The sequence below is a fragment of the Myodes glareolus genome, chromosome 11, assembly GCF_982192425.1.
Source record: "Myodes glareolus chromosome 11, mMyoGla1.1, whole genome shotgun sequence".
NCBI classification, from domain to species: domain Eukaryota; kingdom Metazoa; phylum Chordata; class Mammalia; order Rodentia; family Cricetidae; genus Myodes; species Myodes glareolus.
The window spans coordinates 42,539,836-42,562,928 of NC_142036.1; the positions used below are offsets into that span (position 1 = coordinate 42,539,836).

The following is a 23,093-nucleotide window of genomic DNA, read 5'->3' on the forward strand; positions in this document are numbered from 1 at the left end:
TGTAATGAGGTCTGGTGCCCTCTTCTGGCCTGCAGACATACACACAGAATATTGTATACATAATAAATAAATAAATATTTTAAAAAAAAACTAGGTTCAAATCTTTACCATCTATTAGATGTGTACTTGGCAGAATCATATGAAGCTCACTAAGTCTCAATTCTCTGAGCTGTAAAAATGTAAGAAATTTTGCTGCATCATACCAGTAGTACTACTACTGCAGGAACTAAATTAGCTGCAGGTGAGTACTTGCTACATAGTGATCAGTACATTATCAAATGAAATTTCTTTAAACTTCTTTTAAACACATTTGTGGGTCATTATTACACCGTAGTTTGAGAAATGATCTTGGAACACAAAATATGTAATCAAAGTTTGTAATATAAAAGTAAAAACACCAAATATATTTATCAGGAATAAAGTACTACTTGAGCTAAAAATCTATCTTAAACATCTAAGAAGCATTTATAAATCCCATGTCTGCTGGAGTTACAAGTGTGCAGGTGGTGTGCCTGACTTACAGCATGGTTCCTGCAACTAGAAATCTGGATCTCATGATAGATTGTTCTTTTCAATTATTCATTTCTCCATCTTTTATTCTGGTATTTTGGTGTGGAGAGGTGTAAGTTCAAGGACGGCAGAAATCAACCTGTGGTTTCATCTAATGAGTTGTCCACCTTGTTTTCCCAGACAGGATCTCTCACCAGAACCTGGGACTTACCAATTAAAAGAGGTGATTGGACAAGCTCCAACAATGTCTTCACCTCCTTCGTGGAGAGATCCCTCCATTCTGGGATCAGGAAAGCATACCACCACACTCAACATTTTAATTAGATTTTGAGTAAGCAGTAAGCACTTTTTCTGAGCTATTCATTTAGATACATGAGAATATTACTTTTTATACTTTCTTTTACCTGTGTGCATGCCTGGTCTACAAAGTGGGTGCCCCTGCATGAGCACACTTCTACTATGTTGGTTGTAAAGCATCGTACTTGACAGTAAGAAGCCTTATCCACATGTGCCTACATACCTTGAAAGTTTTTTTAAAAAATGCAAAATTTCCCCCCTGAGACAGGGTTTCAAAGACCCCTGGCTGTCCTGGAACTTGCTCTATAGACCAGGTTGGCCTTGAACTAACAGAGATCTGCCTGTCTCTGCTGGGATTAAAGGTCTGCACCACCACTGACTAGCTAAAAAACAATTTTTAAATTACTTGCATGTTTGTTTGTTTGGGGTATGAACACATACCATTGTGCTGAAACCTAACCCCCGTACCGTTCTCTAATACATGTCTCAATGCTCTTAGGAATTCCCAAGGTATATGATAGGCAAGTGCCATCATTTGGACTAATACTCTGGGATTAAAGGAATGCAATTTCAGCGCAGTCTACTTTCTTATCACCTTATTCTCTGACAGCAAGCTTTTCCCAGTTGTTTAGTTATAAGTAATCTTCCACAGTTAGCCTACCAGTTCTACTCAAATTTGCTAGGGTTAGGGTTAAACAGGCCCTCCCTCATATTTCATGCAGTACTTTTCTCATTTAAATTGCAAACCTCTTCCCTCCTTCTGCTTATAAAATTATAATGTTCAATAAAAGAAAAATACTGATCATAATACAAAATCAAATACAATTAGAAATTTGATTTTTTTAGCAAGAAAATGCAAGAAATTTATAAAGCAGTTTGTTCACACAGATAACAATATTTTTTTAACTTACCATGGCAACATCATCTAAAATGCTCTGAGGTGAACTATGGGCCATAACCTAAAAGAAACAAAGATACAAACAAAGTTACAAAGCTGTACAAAACCTCTAAACGGTAGGTTAGAATTTTTTGTGCCCGAGGGAGTTTCTCTATTTGATGCATGGTCTCAATGTTTAGTTATGAGAAGGCTTGGAACTTACAGAGATCTGTCTGCCTCCCTAATGCTTGGATTAGAGACAAGCCCCACCATGTCTGGCTCTAAAAGCTTTTTATTTTCTTTTTTTAATTTTTTATAGGAGAAAGGGTTTCTGTGAAGCCTTGACTGTGCTGGAACTTGCTCTGTATATTCAGCAATCACTCTGCCTCTGCCTCCTAAGTGTTAGGGATAAAGGTGTGTGCCACTATCATTTGGCTAAGTTTTTTAACCCGGGTTCCTAACCACTAAAACAGTTTAATCATTACTTACAAAATGCCTTTTCCCCGCCTCTCACGCTATGCAACCTAGCGAGGCCTCAAACTTGTGACCTTTTGCCTCAGCCTCCTAAGTGCTAGGATTACAGAAATCTGCCACACTTGGCTATATAAATCTTAATCCTATAATAATTTTAAGCAGAGAATAGTGGAAGATTAACATTCTTACTATTTATACTATTACAAGAATATGATGCTCCTACTATAATAACCATCTTATTAAAAGACACAATACTTTGAGGACACACAATAAAACACATCTTGCTGGATGATGGCTGAGTGTACTGGTACATGCTATTAATTCTAGCACTAAGGAAATGGAGGCAAGGAAAAACTCAGCCTGGGCTATAAGAATCTGTTATAAAACCAAAAAAAAAAAAAAAGCCTGTAGAGTTGAAAATGCTACATATTGTATAAAAATGGCCAAGACACCATTTTCCATAAGGTTCAATTTCTTCATGCATAAATATAGTAAGGATGCCATTTGAGACTTGTATACTGCTACAAAGTTAAAAGACAAAGTTCCATAGAATACACAGTTGTCAAGAACTCTAATCAGACACTGCCTAAACACTATTAATGACAGGACTATTCAAAAGATGGGTGACTGCCAAAGAAATTGAGAAAACAAACTATTGGCTACCTCTGCAAAATTCAAACTCAAAAGACAAAACCACAGTGGCATGGCATTTGCAGTAGAAAAGAGAAAATATAATTGGGAACAGACACCAATTCTGTCCTCCCTGACTCAGAAGCAAAGCTGTAGAATGATGGGTCTAAAAGGAGGAGGCTTCCTTTAAATATCAGGTCACTTAATTAAAACTGAATTATCATGTACTTGGCAAAATTTTTAAGTGTCTAAAATAAATGTTAAAGATGGAGGAAGAAAAAAAAAACAACCTTAGAACAAACAAAATCAACCAATGTAGCTTCTTCTTCGCCTATGTATTCTATGATTTTCTTATTGATCCACGGCCGGATTCTTCGTTCCATCAGCATCTGCAAAACAAAGCAAGATTGAAGAACTAAAATAAGTCAACTGTAGGGGCACAGATGTTAAATCCAGGACACAAGAGACAAAGGCTAGAAGACCTGAAACCACAGTGAGACACTGCCTGATAGATAGATAGATAGATAGATAGATAGATAGATAGATAGATGGATGGATGGATGGATGGATGGATGGATGGATGGATGGATGGATGGATGGATAGATGGATAGATGGATGGATGTGATTGGTATATGACCCAGTATTCGATGCCTAGGTTATAGCCAAAGAACTCTGTCATAGAGCTATCTGAACTTCCTGCTCTGTTTACTACAGTGAACCAACCAAGATATTTATCAGTAGATTAATGGATAATGAATGTCTGGCACACGTTAAAAAAACTGTATAAAGAAAAACAAAATCATTAATTTGCAGGAAAATGGATAATCTTAGGTATAAAACATTAAGTGGTCTCATTCAAATTCAGAAGAAAAAAATTCCCTATGAGTCACTTAGGTTACTGTGTGTGTAAACAATCTTAACTTGTATAGTACACAAGTACAAAAATAGCAAAATATCTTAGGGGTAACTCTAAGTAAACAAGTGAAAGACCTGGATGACAACAACTTTAAATCTATGAAGAAAGAAATCCAAGAAGACATCTGAAAATGGAAAGCTCTCCCATGGTCTTGGGCATGTAGGATAAACACAATAAAAAGGGCAATCTAACCAAAAGCAATCTACAGAGTCTATGGACCAACCATCAAAATCCCAGCAAAATTCTTCACAGACCTCAAAAGAACAATATTCAACTTCATATGGGAAAACAAAAAACCAGGATAGCCAAAACAATCCTGTACAAAAAAAAAAAACAAAAAAACAAAAAAACAAAAAAACCAACTTCTGGAGGCAACACCATCCTTGGCTTCAAACTCTATTAAGTAATGAAAACAGCTTGGAATTGGCATAAAAACAAACAGAAGGAAGAATGCAATCGAATCAAAGACTTGGATATCAACTTACATACCTATGAACACCTGATTTTTCAAAGAAGCTAAAATTACAAAATGGAAAAAAGAAAGCATCTTCAACAAATGTTGCTGGCATAACTGGTTATCAACATGCAGAAGAATGAAACTGATTCATATCTATCACCATGCACAAAACTCAAGTCCAAATGGATCAAAGACCTCAACATAAAACCAATCACACTGAACCTCATATGAACCTCATAGAGAAGTGAGAAGTAGCCTGAACAAACAGGCACAGGAGAACACTTCCTAAATATAATGCTAGTAGCACAGACACTGAGAGCAACAATAACTAAGAAGATTCTGTAAAGAACACAGTCAACAAGACAAAATGGCAGCCTTTATAGGACAAAATGGAAAAAAATCTTTACCAATCCCACATCTGTCAGAAGACTGATCAAGAAACTAGACATCAAAAGAACAAATAATCCAACAAAAGGTGTGGGGGGCGGGGGAATACAGACCGAAACAGAGAACTCTCAACAAACGAATCTCAAACAGTCACAGCCGAAAGAAACAAGAAAATGTTCAACATCCTTAGCCACCAGAGAAATGCAAATCAAAACCAAAACAACTCTGAGATTCCATCTTAAAACTGCCAGAATGGCCAAGATCAAAACCAATGATGACAACATATCCTGGAGAGGATGTGGAGTAAGGAAGAACACTCCCCCATTGCTGGTGGAAGTGCAAACTTATACAGCCGCTTTGGAAATCAGTATGGCAATTTCTCAGAAAATTAGAAATCTGTCAACCTCAAAACCCAGCAATACCACTTTTGGGCATATACCTAAAGGATGCTCAGTCACACCACTAGGACATTTTCTCAACTATGTTCATAGCAACATTATTTCATAATAGCCAGAACAGGGAAACAACCTAGATGCTCCTCAACTGAAGAATGGATAAGAAAAATGTGATATTTACAAATGGAGTACTACTCAGCAGTTAAAAAAAAATGACACCTTGAAATTTGCAGGCAAATGGAATTTTAAAAAAGAAAACAAAACAAAACAAAACAAAAAAAAACCATACTGAGTGAGGTAACCCAGATCCAGAAAGAGAGACATATGTACTCACTCAAAAGTGGCTTTTAGACATAAAGAATAACCAGCCTACATTCCACAACCACAGAGAACCTAGACAACAAAGACCCTACCTAAGAGAGACATACTTGGATCCACCTAGGACAGAAAAAAAATACAAGAACTCCTGAGTAAATTGGGAGCATGGGGGGGAAGGAGGAAGAATGAAGAATGGGGGGATGGAGAAAAATATATACAGCTCAATTAAAATCAATAAAGAAAACAAAGAAAAAATCATTAATTTTGCAGGAAAATAAATGAACTTAAGCATAAAACATTAAGTGTTGTCACCTAAACTCAGAAAGTAAAAAAAAATTCCCTATGTGTCACTTAGCTTACTGTGTGTTGTGAACCCTATTAACATTTAAAGAGAAGGCAGTATTTGGGCCAGCGGGTGGGAGTAGGAGGGTGGTGAGAGGAACGGAGGATAAGGCTATGGCAGAGAAAAGGGCAGAATTAGGTATTGAAGGATAGAATGCAGAGAAAAAGATAATAGAAATTGTCAAAAAGAGGAGAAATAAAGCTAATTTATTTTTAAATTTCAACTACATGGTGTTTTTTATTATTCTATCTGTGATGTGTAAGTACATAAAAATGTAACTGACAATGAAAATATAAAACCCTAAGTAAAGCTCAATAGTTTCAGAATAACTTCCATTTACAAAATTTTTTGGTCTCTCTATGCAGTCCTATATGTCCTGAAACCTGGTCTGTACCAGGCTAGCCTTAACTTGGAGGCCTGCCTCTGTCTCCCGAGTGTTGGGATTAAAGATATGGGTCACCACTGCTTGACCTGAGTGGCCATCTTAATGTAGCTAGCTGTGTGATGCTTTTTGTGATGATTTTATTATAATAATTTTTTTTAAAGTTTTTGGAAACAAGGTTTCTCTGCATAGCCTTGGCTGACCTGAAACTAGCTTTATAGACCACACTGGGATCAAAGGCATGCACTCCCCATCACCCAGCTACAATGAAATGATTTTATAAGGAGATAGAAAAACCTCTGCCAAGTTATCTACTGAGTGACAAGATTCGCCATGCCAAGTAGATTATTCCACCTTATTTGTTAGTAAGATTGTACATACATCAGTCACATTGAAAACTAGCCCAAATACAGCGACATATAATGTGCTACTCACGGAATCCACAATAGACCAATCCAGAGGATAAGCAAAGAGCTCAGGTTTGGCTGTGGGAATTTTCTCAATGAGACTCTTAATGTGCTTGCGCTTTTCTTCAGTGTTTACAGTGCCTTTGGTGGCATTTTTATCATCTTCACCATAATCCAAGGGGACAAGTTTCCTTTTTCGGGGCACATCATCACTGTCTTCGTCCTCGAATTTGTTAAAGACACTATCTACAGGCAGTTTCTTTCTCTTCACAGAATTAGGCTGGCCAGGACTATTAGAAGCACCTATAGTTAAAAACACTAGCTTAGTAAGAAAACAACATTTTCAAATGCTAAATTTGACAACCCACCATCCCTCATAAAATGCAAATATACTTCCACAGTTCTCAGAGAAAGATCCCAACTGTTAAAAACAACAACAACAACAAAAAAACTCTCTACTCACAAGTGCTAGAAAATTTAACTTTTCACTTCTTCTCAGAGCTTGAGGCAGCTGGAGATATAGGAGCACTAGTAGAACTACGAAAACAATCGTGAGCTAGAAAGGCATTGTTGAATACTTTGCTATCTATCTACCAAGGAGCCATATATTTATACGGATTGTCTCTGACCTTACAGTGAAGGTTTTTGGGACATTGGAGGAAAGGACAAAAAAGGAAGGCAAATCAAACATACCCAGTTTAAGACTTAGTCCTATTTTTGGCCTATGCTCCTCAGGCTGCTGTTGATCTGGTGAGTTTTCATGAGGAATTATAATACCACAAGGAGACTCATCCCCAGGAGTGTTGGGTGTTGCATTGCCACTGGCAGAGGACACAGATGGAGCAGAGCTGATGGGTCTCAGAGTGGGTTTAAGACAAGGCTTTTGCTCTGGTTCTTCTTCCTCTTCCATAGGCTCCTCTCGTTTTTCTTCTTTTTCTTGCTTTTCTTCTTCTTCCTCCTCTGATTCTGGTTCTTGCTTTATTTGAGGCTGTCTACGCCTCTCAGCCTCTTGTTCCATCTGCAGCCAAAAAAACCACTACCTGATTAACCTTAAAAAGGACTACTACTATAACTCTTCCATTTGCTTTACACATTTTACATAAAACAGTTGATAAAAGATTTACTTGAAATGATAGGGGGGTGCTCAGAGGTTAAGAGCACTGGCTACTCTTCCAGAGGTTCTGAGTTCAATTCCCAGCAACCACATAGTGGCTCAGAACCATCTGTAATGAGATCTGGTGCCTTCTTCTAGCATGGAGGTGTACATGCAGGAGAAACATTATATACACAATAAATAAATCTTTAAAAAAACAAAAAAAATTTTTTTTTACTTGACCAGTGGGATAAACCTTAATATTAAGCAAGAACTGAGTACTAGGGAGAGAGAGAGAACTCAGAGGTTAAAAGCATTGCTTGTCTGGCTACAATTGTCTGTAACTCAAGTCGCAGGGTATTCAACTCAGTAAACAAAAAGGGAACATGGAAGGACATGTTTTTGTTAAGGTATGTAACATGTAAAAATACAGAAACATTCTACTGTTACTTAATAGAAGAACTAAAAGTGTTTTCAAAACTAATAGTTCTTGGATGCAAAAGTAGAGCATGGTACATCTTTTAACAGTCTGCTCTGCTTAAAAATAGACTACTGGGATGGAGAGACAGCTCAGTGATGAAAAGCATCCGCTGTCCCTTAAGAGGACCCAGGCTCAGTTCTCAGATCCCACATGGTGGCTCCCGACCATCACTCTAATTTCAGAGACTCTAACTTTTGAGAGTGTACTAGATAGGAATGTGACATATTTACATCTAAGCAAACCAACTAACATAAAATAAAAATAACTAAACCTTTTTTTAAAATGATACTTTATGAATTGAAAACCTCTTCTAGTAAGAAAATACTTCAAACTATAGTTTTATTACAAAACAAAAAAATTGTATGGACCACTTTCTATCCAAATTTATTAACAAATATTCACCAGTAATGGGAAACTTAATTGATGTGTTGACATTTTACAAAGATTTGTGAATTCAAGGGCCCAGGAAATATCTCCATTGGATTACTGACTGCTGTGAAAGCATGAGGATATGAGTTTGATTCTAGTACCAGCAACACCAAGTACATATGCAATGACAATACTGGCAAGGTGGAGACAGCCTGCTAGCATAACAATGAGAGACTTTGTCTCAAATAAACCAAGAAAGATCACTTCTCTGGAATAATACCCAAGACTGACTTCTGGCTCTCACATGTACATCACCCCTGAAGTGTCCCCCAACATACACATACACAGAAAGGTGTAAATTCAACTCAGCTTGATGACTTCTGCACTAACAGGAACAGAAGTACCTACTAACTTACTAAATAAAGGCACCATTAAGTTCCAAGACCACAATGTATCTACAATTTATCATATTTATCTACAAACAAAAATATAACATAGCCGACTTTAAAGTTTCTAGTGATTTAAAACCAAACAATTTCAAGTGTTGTAATCTCACCCTCTGGAGCTCTGCATCTGGATCCGGATGTCCTTCTGCAAGTAAGCGCTGCCTGATTTCCTCAAGCTCCTCCTTCTCTCTCTTCCTATCTCGTTCATCAGCTTCCATTTCTTTTTCCCTATCACGCAACCGTTTCTGAAGAGCACTCCCCCTAAAAAGTTAAAAGAATTTATTTATTTAATAATCAGATCACCGCCTAAACACAGAATGTTTCCAACAGTGCCTTTTCCCAATATTAGAAACCACATAACTGAATGCTAAGAAGACTCAAGTGTTCTACAAAGAACTCCCAAGACAGTATACTCTCTACATTAATGTGTAACATAGCCCTAACCCTAACCAACAAGTAAGCACCGAGTTGTCACTTTCTTCTAAAAAAATCATTCTAATGTGCCTAAAAGCCAACAGGTAATGTTCAAGGGGAAGACAAGTTTTTGTTTTTGTTTTGTTTTGTTAAACGAGACAGGGGTAGTTCTGTAGCTCTGGAACCTGTCCTGGAATTCATTCTGTAGACCAGACTGGCCTTGAAAAAACTGTTTCTGGAGTGCTGGGAATAAAGGTGTGTGCGGCCACCACCAGGCTGGAAGACAGCTTTGTTGTACCTATGATAGGCTTCCCTCTAAAGACACATGGGATTATTGGTTCTAAACCTAAACACACCTGCTAGTCTCGTATTCACAAACAGCCCATCAGTTTACACTTGCTTACCTATAGTACTTTGGATCATCTCTATCATCATCATAGTCTTCTAAAAATTCTTTTAGTCGTTTAGCCTCTTTAGCCTTTGTAGAAATAAAGGACAAAGTATGGAAAACTCGGGTTAGGAGTTAGAATCCTTCCTTCATTTAGGAAAATTTTTTTTCCACATCTATATTAAAATTTTAATACTTCTCATTTATTCACATAGAAATGGGTATCAAATTAAAATTTTAAACAACTCAGCTTTAGGACATATCTGAGATGCGAAAAATTCCACCCATACAATACGGTAAACAAATATCCCTTAAATATAATTTTCAAATACTCTCCCAATGAAACCTGAAGACATTAAAAAGCAATACAATATATTATTAAATGTTATTGATAGGCAAAAGTATCTTATTATTCCATATGACAGATACAACTACAAGTGATTTAAGTAAAATTCAAGATTTTGATTTAAATGATGTCCACATTCTAAAAATAGAATTCACATCTATATGTAAAGCAGATAATAGTTTCTAACTTAACAATTTAATACATTTCAGCAATCATGATGTAAAAGTCCTGTAACAGACATCCATAGGAACCATCTGTCAATTCCTCAGTAACTACTCCCTGAGGCACAATGAGCCTTCTGTAGTACTTCCAAAATACTGGGAGCAAAACTCTTTCATATCTCAAACACTCATATTTTCTTTACACTTATTTCAAAATTATGAACACTCTTTTATGGTCCAGTCCAATGCATTAGGCAGGAATATGATAAGGAGAGGTCTGTTGACAAGAATAACAGTAATTTATGTATCTTCAAATATTCATGGTACAGCTATATAGAACAGGCGACAAAGTACACAGAAACGCAAATGAAATGTACTACTCAGGGAAACGTTCACTTGTACTGAATTTATCTGTTACTTAAACATGAGAAAATGCTTAAGTTAACAACAATTTTTTTAAATTCAGAAAAAAATTTTTGTAAAGAAAATATTTATCTTAAGGTTTCAGATTTGTTCACAGCAAGCACAACATTGTCTGTTTCTCCAACTAATCCCATCTCTCATCTTTTTTTTTTCCTTTTTTATCATAGACAGGGTTTCTATGTGTAGCCCTGGCTATCCTGAACTAGCTTTGTAGACCAGGCTGGCCTCTTACAGAGATCTACCTGCCTCTGCCTCTCAAGTACTGGAATTAAAGGTGTGTGCCACCACACCCTGCATAACACAACACAGAGAACATATTATTGAAGCAACTTTTATCACTACTCTCAACAAACAAATTGTTCATGCTTAACAATTATCAATGTAAATGCAACAAAACTAAATTTATGACCATATAAAGAGAATACAGTAGCAAGAAAACTACTTGATAAATGCTAAATGTACTTCTGCTTAAAAGATTGCCAAGAGGAACTACAGAGATGGCTTATCATTGATTGAAGAGCACCCACTGGCTGCTCTTCAGTTGTCAACACTCACATGGCAGCTCACAATTCCAGTTCTAGAGGATATGATAACCTCAGAATACATACATGCAGAATAAACACCAGTGAAATAATAAACAAATCATTAAAAAAAAAACAAGATAAGCCTGTTCCCTCCAAACAAACCACACACCCGCACTAACTAATTCAACAATTATGCAGAACTGTTTAAAAGAAAAAAATTATGGCACTAAGTTTTTGTGTATGTGCCTGTGGATGCCACAACACATATATGGAGGTCAAGGTACAAATTGTGGGTGTTGGGGCTGGAGAGATGGCTCAGTGGTTAAGAGCACCGTCAGCTCTTCCAGAGGTCCTGAGTTCAATTCCCAGCAACTGCATGGTGGCTCACAACCATCTGTAATGAGATCTGGTGCCCTTTTCTGGCCTGCAGGCATACATGCAGACCAGATACTGAGAATACTGCATACATAATAAATAAATAAATCTTTTTTAAAAAAAAATTGTGGGTGTCAGTTTTCTCTCTCAACCAAAAGGTTTTTTGCAGACTAAACTTTAGGGTGGTAATTGCAGCCAATTCTCCAAGATGAGGCATCTTGTCAGCTCAGCAAGTTTTTAAAATCTTAACTAAACGACATCAAATTAATTCTAAGTTTCTATAACCCACTGGAGCAGATTGATATCATGCTAAATATCATTAATGGGCAGCAAAATTTTTGAAATGTAGGAGGAGATGTGTACTGAGTCTATCTCAAAGCTGTTTGAAATGAGAAATCCAGGTGATCTCTATGAGTCAAGTCAAGGCCAACCTGATCTACATCATTAATTCCAGGGCATTTAAAGCTACACAGTGATACCATACTAAAAAGCAGAAGCAAAAAATTATTAACTGAGAAGCTGTCATATATAACATTTTCTGTGTTAAATTTGAATGTTTTTAACTTGACAAAACACCTTTTTACACCTAAAACCTCACCATTTCTCTTCTTCTTTCTTCTTCTCTTTCCGCCTCTTTTTCATATTCCCTGGTTTTCTTTCGTTCTCTGATTTCCCAATTCTTAAGGCGCTAATATGGAAAAAAAGTTTCAAAACTTTAAAATTTCACACAGGACTCTGTAAAACATGACCACCAGCCTATGTGAGTAGAACACACTTCACAAGGAAAGGCCTTTCCTCGGGTTACCTCTTGATAAGCAGCCTCTTTCTCTCGCAATTTGCGTTCAAGTTTTCTTCGTTCATATGCATCTTCTTCATCTTCTTCCCGGTCTCTCTTCTTGTCTTTCTCTCTTTCACGCTCCCGTTCTCTTTCTCTTTCTCTCTCTCGTTCTCGCTCTCTTTCTCGTTCCCGTTCTCGCTCTCTCTCTCGTTCCCTCTCCCGTTCCCTTTCACGATCTCTGCTTTTTTCTCTTTGGAAATAAAACATTAAATATTTTTTATCGCTCTATTCTTTTTCTTTAGGGACCAAGGGAAGCTGTAATATACATTACAAATCAATATATAATCAAGTCAGATTTTAATATTTTCAGAGAACTGTAAATATCTCTATACTGAAAGGTACAAATTCAGGTAAAGTAACTGTCTAAAATGAACAAGGTCCAGCATTTTAATCCCAATGTTGGAATTAAACAAAAACGCAGATTCTAACTATTAATTCTAAATTGCATTCAAGTCAGTCCTAATAGTTATTCACACGTCAGAAAACACACATACACAATTAAAACTAAACCTTAAAAAAAGTTACACTGCAAAATACATCACAATACCCAGAGATAAATACCTGTGTGTATATTTGAGACAATTTTGTTACTAATGGACATTTTTATTTGTGTATATCTTTTTAAAGATGTATTTATTATGTATAGTGTTCTGCCTCCATGTATCCCTGCAGGCCAGAAGCTGGCACTCGATTTCAGGATTGCTGGGTGAGAAGACAGTGCTCTTAACCCCTGGCCATCACAGCAGCCCTTGAATGTGTATGTGTGTGTGTATGTATATATATATATATATATATATATATATATATATATATATTTGAGTATTGTCTTAACTGGTCTAGAACTTGCTACCAGGCTGGCCTACAAAAGTGCTGGAATGAAAAATGTGCACCACCAGGTATGGTTTTGAAGGATAATTTTTAAAAAGAAATTGTTTAATTTCAGAGAATGCCAAATTCTCATTAAGGGCTATAACAACAAGGAAAAAAGAGAAAATATAAAATGTACTATGGATCTAGATGCATAATGGCCCATAGGGAGTGGCATTATTAGGAGGTGTGACCTTGTTATATAGGAAGTGTCACTGTGGGGGTGGGCTTTTCTATGTTCAAGCTACAACCCCTCCCACCCCAGCCACCATGAGGGATAGAATTCACTTCCTGTAGACCCAGGGACCAGAGATAGAAATCTCAGTTCCTTCTCCAGCATATCTTCTCTGCCTGCACACCACTATATCCAACCATAATGATAACGGACTAAACCTCTGAAACAGTAAGCCAGTCCCAATGAAATGTTCTCTTTTATAAGAAATGCTGTGGTCGTGGTGTCTTTTCACAGCAACAGAAATCCTAAATAAACTCTCCAATTTTACTTTTGGTCATGCTATCAAAGCAGGCTTTAAGCTACATTGCCACAAGTAACATGTATTTCGAAAATGATTAAAAAATTGAGTTTTCCTATCTTCTAAATCCCTGCTCTTCTCTTATCTCGCTCTAAATATCATAAATTACCAAAAGTTTTAAAAGACCACCTTAAAAGATGGTGAAATTACTAAACCAGATGGATAAACGGACACATGGAAATGGAAATTTACACATCTACATCTAAAAACAGTACTGGTAGAATTGACTTCTGAATGCTAATAGAAAAACAGTCTACCAACTCAAAGATATAATGGAACTATGTCTTTCTTAACACTGAGGTAACCATCAGTAACAGGTTTTTAAAAACTGGCCTGAGAGAGAAAGAGTAACTACAGAAAAGAAAATTGTTGCTGTTGCTGTTGCTGGGAATGGAGCCCAGCAGTAGAGTGCTTGCCTGTGCCCAAACATCCTATCTAGCATGATGGATATGCCATAAGCCCTCCAGAACACAAAAAGCTTAGCAAAAAGATGAATTCACAATCACCCTAGGTTACATAGGAAATTCCAGGCTACCTGATGCAAAAAAAGCTACCTTGAGAGAACTTTCTCCCAACCCTTCAAAATAAAGAAAAAATAAGGTTACTTTCACCCGTCAATAATATTATTGTGTATACAAGATAGGCAGGCTATGAAAAACTTAAATGAAAATGGTATCAATGGCAATCTTGTAATTCATTTACATTATCAAAAACAATCAATTACATATATAGTCCTCTTACCTTGATCGACTCCGATCCTTATTTCGATCTGAGCTCCTTTCTCGATCACGGTCCCGATCTCTCTCTCGATCTCGGTCTCTTTCTTTTGTGCGGTCACGGTCCCTATCCCGTTCTCGTTCCCGCTCCCGTTCTTTTTCTTTTTCTCGTTCACGTTCTCTTTCCCTTTCTCGTTCCCGTTCTCGCCTTTCTCGTTCCCTTTCACGTTCCCTCTCTCTTTCTCTCCGTTCTTTCTCAATTTCCTGTCTTTCTTTTTCTTTTTTGCCTTTCTCTTCTTCCAGTTTCTAGAAACCAATAAAAGTACTTTTAGAGTTAGTTTTGTGGCTCCAGTATTTATAATTTCCCCGGCGCAATGCCCAATACTGGTAAGAAAAGCATCAAACCACCAAGGCTTTAAATACTTGTGGCTTTATTTGACAAATTAAAACAATCAGAATGCTAGATTTTGTGCAAAATCATATACTCTACACAAACCAAAAATCTCCAATCTTGGGTTGGGGAAACTTGAGTGGCTGACCACTAACTACACAATATCTAAAATAACCATGAAGAATGTGGTGATCTCTAGTAATTCCTAGAAATACAATTGGCTAAAGCTTAATTCTGCCCATTATGAATATCTCTAAGTCAGTGGGAACAGTGATAGTATTTAGAATCCTAGATGGCTCACTACTTGAAGATTACTTGATGAGGGTTTTTAAGAAGAGGTGGAAAACATTCAACTCACTATACAGCAATCTTCTGCACTCTAGGCTGCCCACCCTCCACAAGAAGCAGAAGCTGAATTCAGTCAAAAATTTTGTCTTTACCATGGAAATATGTATTCCCACCATTACAAAATGGATGGTCCACCAAATACAGAAACTTTGAAAACCACTCACTTCAAGCAATGTGTACATAATTGCAACATTTTAATTTAAAAGTTAAAAGCAGTACAGTTATGCCCACCATTATGCCTGTAAGACAATAAAAAATATATTTACAATGATAAATCCACCCTTGCAAGGATCTTATGTTAACTTACAGATGTTGTGCTAGGACATGGACCGCCAACACTGGATTAACCTTGCCTACAAGCTATGTTTCTGGGAGGAAGAGCAAGTACATGGTTCACAAATAAACCAAATAACAGTCAGACCAAGTGTGTATCCCTAAAAGATTACCAGTGTACCACAAGATTTCTATACAAACTAAGAAGGGGAAAAAAAACACAACAAAAACCCCAACAAGTAAACAAAATGAAAACAAAACACATTTATTCCTGAAGTTCTACGTTTAATTTCACAGAAATGAAACTGAAACTGCAACAATAAAATCTGCATTTTTCTTTCTCAGTCATGTAAAGGATTTAAAACTTTAAAAAGCAGTCTTACCTGTCAGGTACTTTTTCTCTTGCTCACGGACAAAAGAACTGATAGAGGATTATGAGAGAAAAGCTAGTGTATGAGGCATCAATATATTCAGCTGCTGAACTAAGCATACAGGCAGAGCCAATACTGAATACATTGAAATTAGAAAGGGAAGATAGGAGACATGGAGAGAAAGAGGTCAGAAACTGAAAAGTACTACAGGAGTAAAATCTAATTTCTGAACATTCCTAATGGAAATCAAAATTGTATTTTAAAATGAATCTAGACTACATAAAACTTACCTCAGTATCATACATTTAAGAAACTTATTTCTGAGATAATATATACTTACAGATTTTTAATTTCTTTTGTAAAAGTCCTCAATTTTTTCACTCCTGTTGTTTACTACTATGCTACCTTATCTGTGATGTAAAAATCAATCTATCAAAACTCATTTTAAAGTCCTAATTGTTCTATGTAAACAAAAGTGAGCAAATAAAGTCCATAACAAATGCATTCTAAAAAGTTATTTATATATTCAATATGTGTATGCATACAAGCATATATACATGTATGTTAAGAAATAGTGAAGAAAGAAATGAAATGATTCCTTAAAAATTAAGTAATGAAGAGAAAAGGAAAGAGGTTAAAAAGAAAAAGAAAAAAATCAAAAATCTTACCTTATTCTCTCTTCAGACTCATCCGTGCTGTAAATGGACGCCCCCTGCCACGCTGATACCCTGACAGTCTGCGGTTATTTAATAAACTCATACCAAAACATGCAAAGGTTCACTGAGCTCATTTTTTTTACTAAGAATTCAAATATCCCCTTAACGACACCACCCAAAGAGAACCAGTTTGATTTTTTCTTTTTTGATCTTTAGGAACATTCCCCTCAGTAAAACAGTATTAAGGCAGCGAAATGCCTGACAGACCCTTAAAATGCTGAAGTAATATTTTCTCAATTAAAATTTTTTACAAAGTTGATTTCCTCATAATTTACCAATAACATGAGAAGGTTTAAAATAAATAAATAAAAATAGAAGGGGTAAACCACACACACAACTGTATACCATTTTTAAGCTTACTCAGCCTTGAATTGGAATACTGACCATATATAGAAGTATTCTACAATGACAATGCACAGACCACCATTATAACTCTCAAGTTGTGGGAGTTACATTTGTGCTTTTAGACACAGTTACTTCCAGAAAAAGCAACGTTGTGAGCTATGGTTGGGCAACTGGACATTAAGTGTTCAGCAGCATTTATTCATTAGCATTATCAACTTGGGATTTTGAGACCAATAAGATTCAATATAGAGAAAATGAACACTTAACACCACTCAGTTATGTTATGTATCTCTCAATCTAGTCAGAACCAGTAAGATCTCATTACTTCAAACATCAAAATACATCTCATGCATTTTGCATTTCACCATCCAAAAGCACCACTTTCAATACCAGCCAACATTCACAGAGGTACTGTCATTGAGAGAAGCTTTAAATAGGCAAAACTCGTGAGTGGGATTTACTGTACACAAATACCAATTTCAAGCCAGTTACCCCTTTGCATATTTTTCTGAGGGGGCATCCATAAATATAATAAAAACAGAAGCTCATACTTACATCCTATTCCTTGTTACTTTCCAAGCTGAGAGTTTCATCTTGCATTAGTCACCATATGATCTCTATCATAATGGTGGGGGGTCAATGAATAGATTAGCTTTATGGGAATTTACAGTTCTTCCATGCATCTATAATTTGGTAAGTCTGGTAATCACTGACCTACTTTTTAAAATCTCCCCCACTCAAACTTAAATCTACACAAATATAAACCTTAAATTTTAATCTCAGCTCTTTAAAAAGAAGTTTTCCTAAGATTAAAGAACTGCCCACAAAAATAAACTAAATTGTATGTATGGTATCTGCTGCCCCCTAAATATAGTTAAATCTGACCTTGACATCTATGTTGAAATCTATGAATTAACTTGTTCTTTTAAAGTTGAGATGTTGAGTAGTTAGTGACTGAAAAAAATTAAATAACGACCACTTTTAAATGTGGTGCTTGTCTTCTTTTGTTTCTACCTCAGTAATAACTAAGCCTTACAAGGCAATAAATTATACTCTAATAATGTAAAGTTGATTTTCTTGTCTGTTTGCTTTGGATTCTGTAAAAAGTCTAGATTGGTATCAAGTGAAAATATAAGAATACTACCTTGTGTGTGTCTCTGAATTTGCTGATCTCTCGGGATATCAAGTCTCTTTTGTCTTCTTCCATTTCTATAGCATTAATATCCTCCTAAAGATAAGAAAACAGAAAGGAATAAATATTTATATACATTAATAAAAAATGATTCAGTATTTTGTACAAGTATTACAAAATCGACTAAGAAAAAGACACCAACTTGGCAGCAAAATTTAAGGTAATGATTAAAAAATAGAAAAAAGCATAAATCTGGCAATTAGCACACACATAAAATCCAAATGTATGTTTTAAACGAACCTTGGTGATGAGTGGGTAAGGGATCAATGGGGCCACTGGAAATCTACGGAAAATCTGCAGAGAAATCCACAAAGATTTTTTTAAAACCATTATGTTGTTTTTATTATAAAAACATTTTATTTATTAATGTTTATTATAACTTTTTATTTATTAAAAACATCATGCTTAATTCAACTTACTACATATTTACACTGGAACCATTACTTGTGATATTTTGATATTCCTTATCTTTAAAATTATTTCCTTATCTTTAAAACCTCCTCTGGCGAGGACAGGAAGAAAGTGTCTTTAAGAAGAGCAGGACTAGCCAAGTGGTGGTAGTATATGCCTGTAATCCCAGAGCTCAGAAGGCAGAAGCAAGCAGATCTTTGTGAGTTCGAAAGCCAGCATGGAGAGAGGACTCAGAGGTTAGGAGCACTGGCTCCTTTTCCAAAGGTCCTGAGTTCAATTCCCAGCAACCACATGGTGGCTCACAAGCATCTGTAATGAGATCTGGTGCCCTTTCCTGGCATGCAGGCATATAGTAGGCAGAAGACTGCACATATAATTAATAAATAAATTTTAAGAAACAGTAATTTTAAAAAATGAGTTCTAAGACAGCCAGAGCTGTAACATAGAGAAACCTTATCTCACAATACTAGAAAAGAAAAAAAAGGGTAGCAAGACTGTTTCCATATCTCTAAGCTGTAGAAAATAAGCAGACTTAATATTAATAACATTTGCCACTTGATATGTATTTGAATGCACAAAAAAGTATCTACCACATAAAAAGATTTGCCTATAATTCTTACCAAAGAATAGTATTTCTATAACTTATTCTCCCTTATCAATTATTTTTCTCCTTCCACATCAATAGAGGAAGTTCTAGTTTACCTAATACCTAACAAACTCTACAAACTATCAACTTTCACAATAGACATATTAAGTAGACCCACATTTATGATCAAGTGAAAAATTATAGTAATACAAGTGTATCTAGCCAAAAATAAAACTTAAAATGGCCGGGAAAAAAAACCACTGAAACCCAAAATAGAACCTATCCCTAAATAATCGATATATACAGTTATAGCATTTTTCATGACACAAACCCCAGAGTTTCTAAAGAAACACCATAATTTTTCAGAAGAATAAACATTTGAAATGACTATGTTGTCAGAACACATACGTCCTCCTTCTTTTCCTTCTTCTTCTTCCTGGGATGAGAGTCAGACTCCTGTGAGGGTGCATTTAGCTCACTGGAGTATTCACGTATTAAAACTTCAATTGCCCCTTTAATCATCTGGTCTCTTCTCTTTGTTTCTTCATCTAAGGCTTCTTCATCATCATTAGTAACAGTTTCTGGTCTGGCATTCTTAAAAAACCAAGACAAATTTGGGGAGAATGGAAAAAAATCATTCCAAAGAATATGAATAGGCTAAACAAAGAAAAATATTAGATAGCTATATCTACAAAATGTAAACATTAAAAAGGTTATATGCTGAAAATGATGGCTTCTTTCCCCACATATGCTTTTATATATTATTAAATCTTTAAAAAAAAATTCTATGCGTGTTTATGTGTGTGTCCTATGGCATACATGTGGAAGTCAAGAGGATAACTTGAATGTTGGTTCAAGATCTCAGGAATCAAACTTGGATGGTCAAGTCTAGCAGTGAAGCTCCTTTACCTAATCAGCTACCTCACTAGCCTGGTTTCTACAGTTCCAATGGTGCAGTAAAAACATATACCTAGCTAGAAATGAAGGTGCACTCCTTTAATCTCAGTATCCAGGATGCAGAGGCCAGTGATCTCTGAGTTCAAAGTTAGATTTATCTGTATACAGGTCCAGAACAACCAAAGCTACAGAATGAAACCATGTCTCCACAGCGTATATATATATATACCATATATGCTTCTTTCTCCTGAGTCACACATGCAATATCATTAATAATGAATCAAAACCTCTCCAGGAATAGTGAAGTATGTCTTTAATCTCAGCACTCAGGAGTCAGAGGCAGGTGCATATCCAAGTTCAAGAATCAAGTTCCAGGACAGCTAGGGCTACACACAAAAAAAAGTCTCAAAAAAAAATTAACGAAAAGAATCAATCAAACCATATACAAACGACTTGTTCAATGTTTCTAAAAAAATATTAGTGAGACTCTAATAACGATCATTTAAGATTGAATCATTAAGATTGAATATTTGATTGGCCACTGATGGCTGAAGCCTGTATTCACAGCAGTGTCGAATTTGTGGGTAGTTGGGATTACACAAAACCTGATCTTCCCTTCCAACTGGACACAAAAGTCTCAAACAGTTAAAATGAATTTACAAAGGCCACAAGTGAAAAGTGAAGAATTGAACCTTCACTCAAATCTGGGAAGGTAACAAATAAAAACAGTCCTAAGGGAAAATGATAACTACCAGGGAAAGCTTCCTTTACACAATAGGACCCTATCTCAAAAGAAAATCAGTCTAGCATTTAAAAAAAAAAATTGCCATTGTTGCTTCTAATTATGCCTTAAAGCCCCCAGATATTAAGTTAATTTAAAACCATGCTTGTAGAGCCAGAAACACAGATCAGTGGTCCATGAGTCACCCTGGTTTCAACTGCCAAAACATCAACAGAAAAAGGACTACAATCTTTCACATAAATGTCAGGCTCTTGGTAACATCACATTCAACTCTACTGAAGCTGAACTTCATGCTTTGTGGTTACTTAAGTAATTATAACTTACCAGTTATTTCATAACAACCATTAAGATGTTTCTAGCATTAGACATATATTTTATGCAGTTAATGAGCCTAATATTAATCAACATTTAATTTTAACAAATCCTTATTCTGAACACATTGTTTTACATCATTAGAAAGTAAAAATCACAAATGTTTAAAGAAGAATTTTGCCCACAACCATTATGAACATACACTAAGAAATAGAAGGGTATGATAGATAATATAAGACATTGTGTCAAGGATAAAACAACCCCCTCTATTAAGTTTCTTACTTCCTCAAACCTGCCTCTTCATCCAATCTTCTTGTAGCCAAATTTTCTACTTGGCATCTTAGATAAAGACAAGATGCTTACACAAGACTGTAATTAAACTTCTAAAATTATTTATCAACAATATGTAGCAAACTGTAATTATGGAGACTATTTTAAGTTGGTGAAAAGGACAGTAAGACCTTCAAATTTATACACCTGTCACTAAAATCCTTAATGATACACTATGCCTTTCTAAAAGAGAATGCGCCGGTAACATTTACATTTAAATTCCAGGTTTGGAGTACTTTGTTACTTTTGTTTTGGCTCAAAGCCAACATAAAACCCCAATGGGCTTGGGATTTGCTATCTCAGACAACTAAGTGCTGAGATTACAACTATATGCCACCAAAACCAGCTCCCTGAATCTTGGCCTTTGATAACTAACTCTACACTAACAAAATATTCATTAAAGAGCATACTATTGTGCCATGTGTGGGGCTGAAGGCCTTTAATTCCAGCACTTGGGATTTTCAGACCAAACAGCGTTACACAGTGAAACGCTCTAAAAAAGAAACCAGAAGAAAAAACATACAATCTGTGTGACATTTCCTACACTGCTAACTTTTTTTCCCACAAATGGGTTTCCCACTATGGGTTTCTGACCATAGGATTAGGAATGGAGTTGTAAATTCAGAGGCCTGCTAATGTAAAAGAAACTCAGACTCTAAATTACCATTCAAAAAAACTGAAAATTTAAGGATTAACATAGCTAACTGCCAGAATTATAACCATATAGGATTTATAATAACTAATGCACAACTCAACCTTTCAAATGGCTGACTTCCTTACAATCTACATCTTTAGAAAGAAAAGCTAGGAAAGGCTGTCTCTTAGCTGACTGCTAATTATCATTAAAACAAAAATGTGTTGAAATAATGTGTAAGGAGAGAAGTTAATTTGGGTTAGAAAGGTCATTAGACAAGTTGCCAATTCTGATCTAAAGCTCTAGCTGACTTCGCCAACAACTTTCCATTTCCAAATTTTAACTTCTACCTCCAAATCCAAAATGTATACTAAGTAATACTAACAAAGTAACAAGTCTAAGAAACTTTTTCAAGACTAACTTCTATAAAATGAAAGAAGCCATTCTGGGGAAACCTAAACAAACACACAGTTCCTTCAGTAAACATTATGAATTTGGAAGGGACTATGTGAAGATGTTCACTTGGAGCAACTTCATCTACCAGAATATAATACACGTGGCTATCCATAGATTATCTGTACTCCAACACTCACCAGTTAATTCTCATCATTTTGTTTGTTTTCTAAGATATGTACAAGCACTGGCTGGCCTTACTTAATAAGTAGATCAGGCTAACCTCATCGACCAGCTCTCCCTACGAAATACTAACATTAGAGAAATTCACCTCGCACACCAATTCATTCTTTTATGTGTATGGGTGTTTTTCCTGCATTTATGTGTACCACTTGCATGCCTGATGCTGTAGAGGGGAGGCCAGAAGCTGGTGTCAGATCCCCGGGAACTAGAGTTACAGGCAGTTTGTAAGCTGCATGTGTGTGCTGGGAATCAAACCTGGGTCAAAAGTTCCCAATGTTAGTTAGTAACCCTTGAGCCATCTCTACAGCCCACCAGTTTATTCCTGACCCATGGTTAACAAAACACAGCTTGATACAATCATGCAGGTTAGTCTATGTTTATAGACTTAATGCTGAGCAAATGGAAAACAAGTAGGGAAAAGACTAGACAAATTAGACTGACTAGCTGCAATGAAATACAATTTACTAAACACCAGTTTTTAAAAATGAAAAGAAAAAATACTAATCTACATACTTAACTATTTTTAATCAAGTTAGTTAAC

General features: G+C 35.9%; 1 protein-coding gene across 6 annotated transcripts in view; it reads right to left on the reverse strand.

Annotated features, from left to right (window-relative positions):
- Positions 1–23,093, reverse strand: part of Rbm25 (RNA binding motif protein 25) — a 50,280-nt gene that overhangs the window by 2,787 nt on the left and 24,400 nt on the right. For all 6 annotated transcript variants that reach the window (XM_048449107.3, XM_048449106.3, XM_048449108.3 and 3 more), the window contains 12 exons: positions 19,410–19,595; positions 18,245–18,298; positions 17,957–18,040; positions 14,394–14,674; positions 12,220–12,442; positions 12,013–12,102; positions 9,602–9,675; positions 8,894–9,044; positions 7,088–7,412; positions 6,423–6,697; positions 3,079–3,177; positions 1,719–1,766 (listed from right to left, as the gene is read on the reverse strand). In XM_048449107.3, the coding sequence (XP_048305064.3) occupies positions 1,719–1,766; positions 3,079–3,177; positions 6,423–6,697; positions 7,088–7,412; positions 8,894–9,044; positions 9,602–9,675; positions 12,013–12,102; positions 12,220–12,442; positions 14,394–14,674; positions 17,957–18,040; positions 18,245–18,298; positions 19,410–19,595 (1,890 nt within the window). The remainder of the gene's footprint in view (positions 1–1,718; positions 1,767–3,078; positions 3,178–6,422; positions 6,698–7,087; positions 7,413–8,893; positions 9,045–9,601; positions 9,676–12,012; positions 12,103–12,219; positions 12,443–14,393; positions 14,675–17,956; positions 18,041–18,244; positions 18,299–19,409; positions 19,596–23,093) is intronic.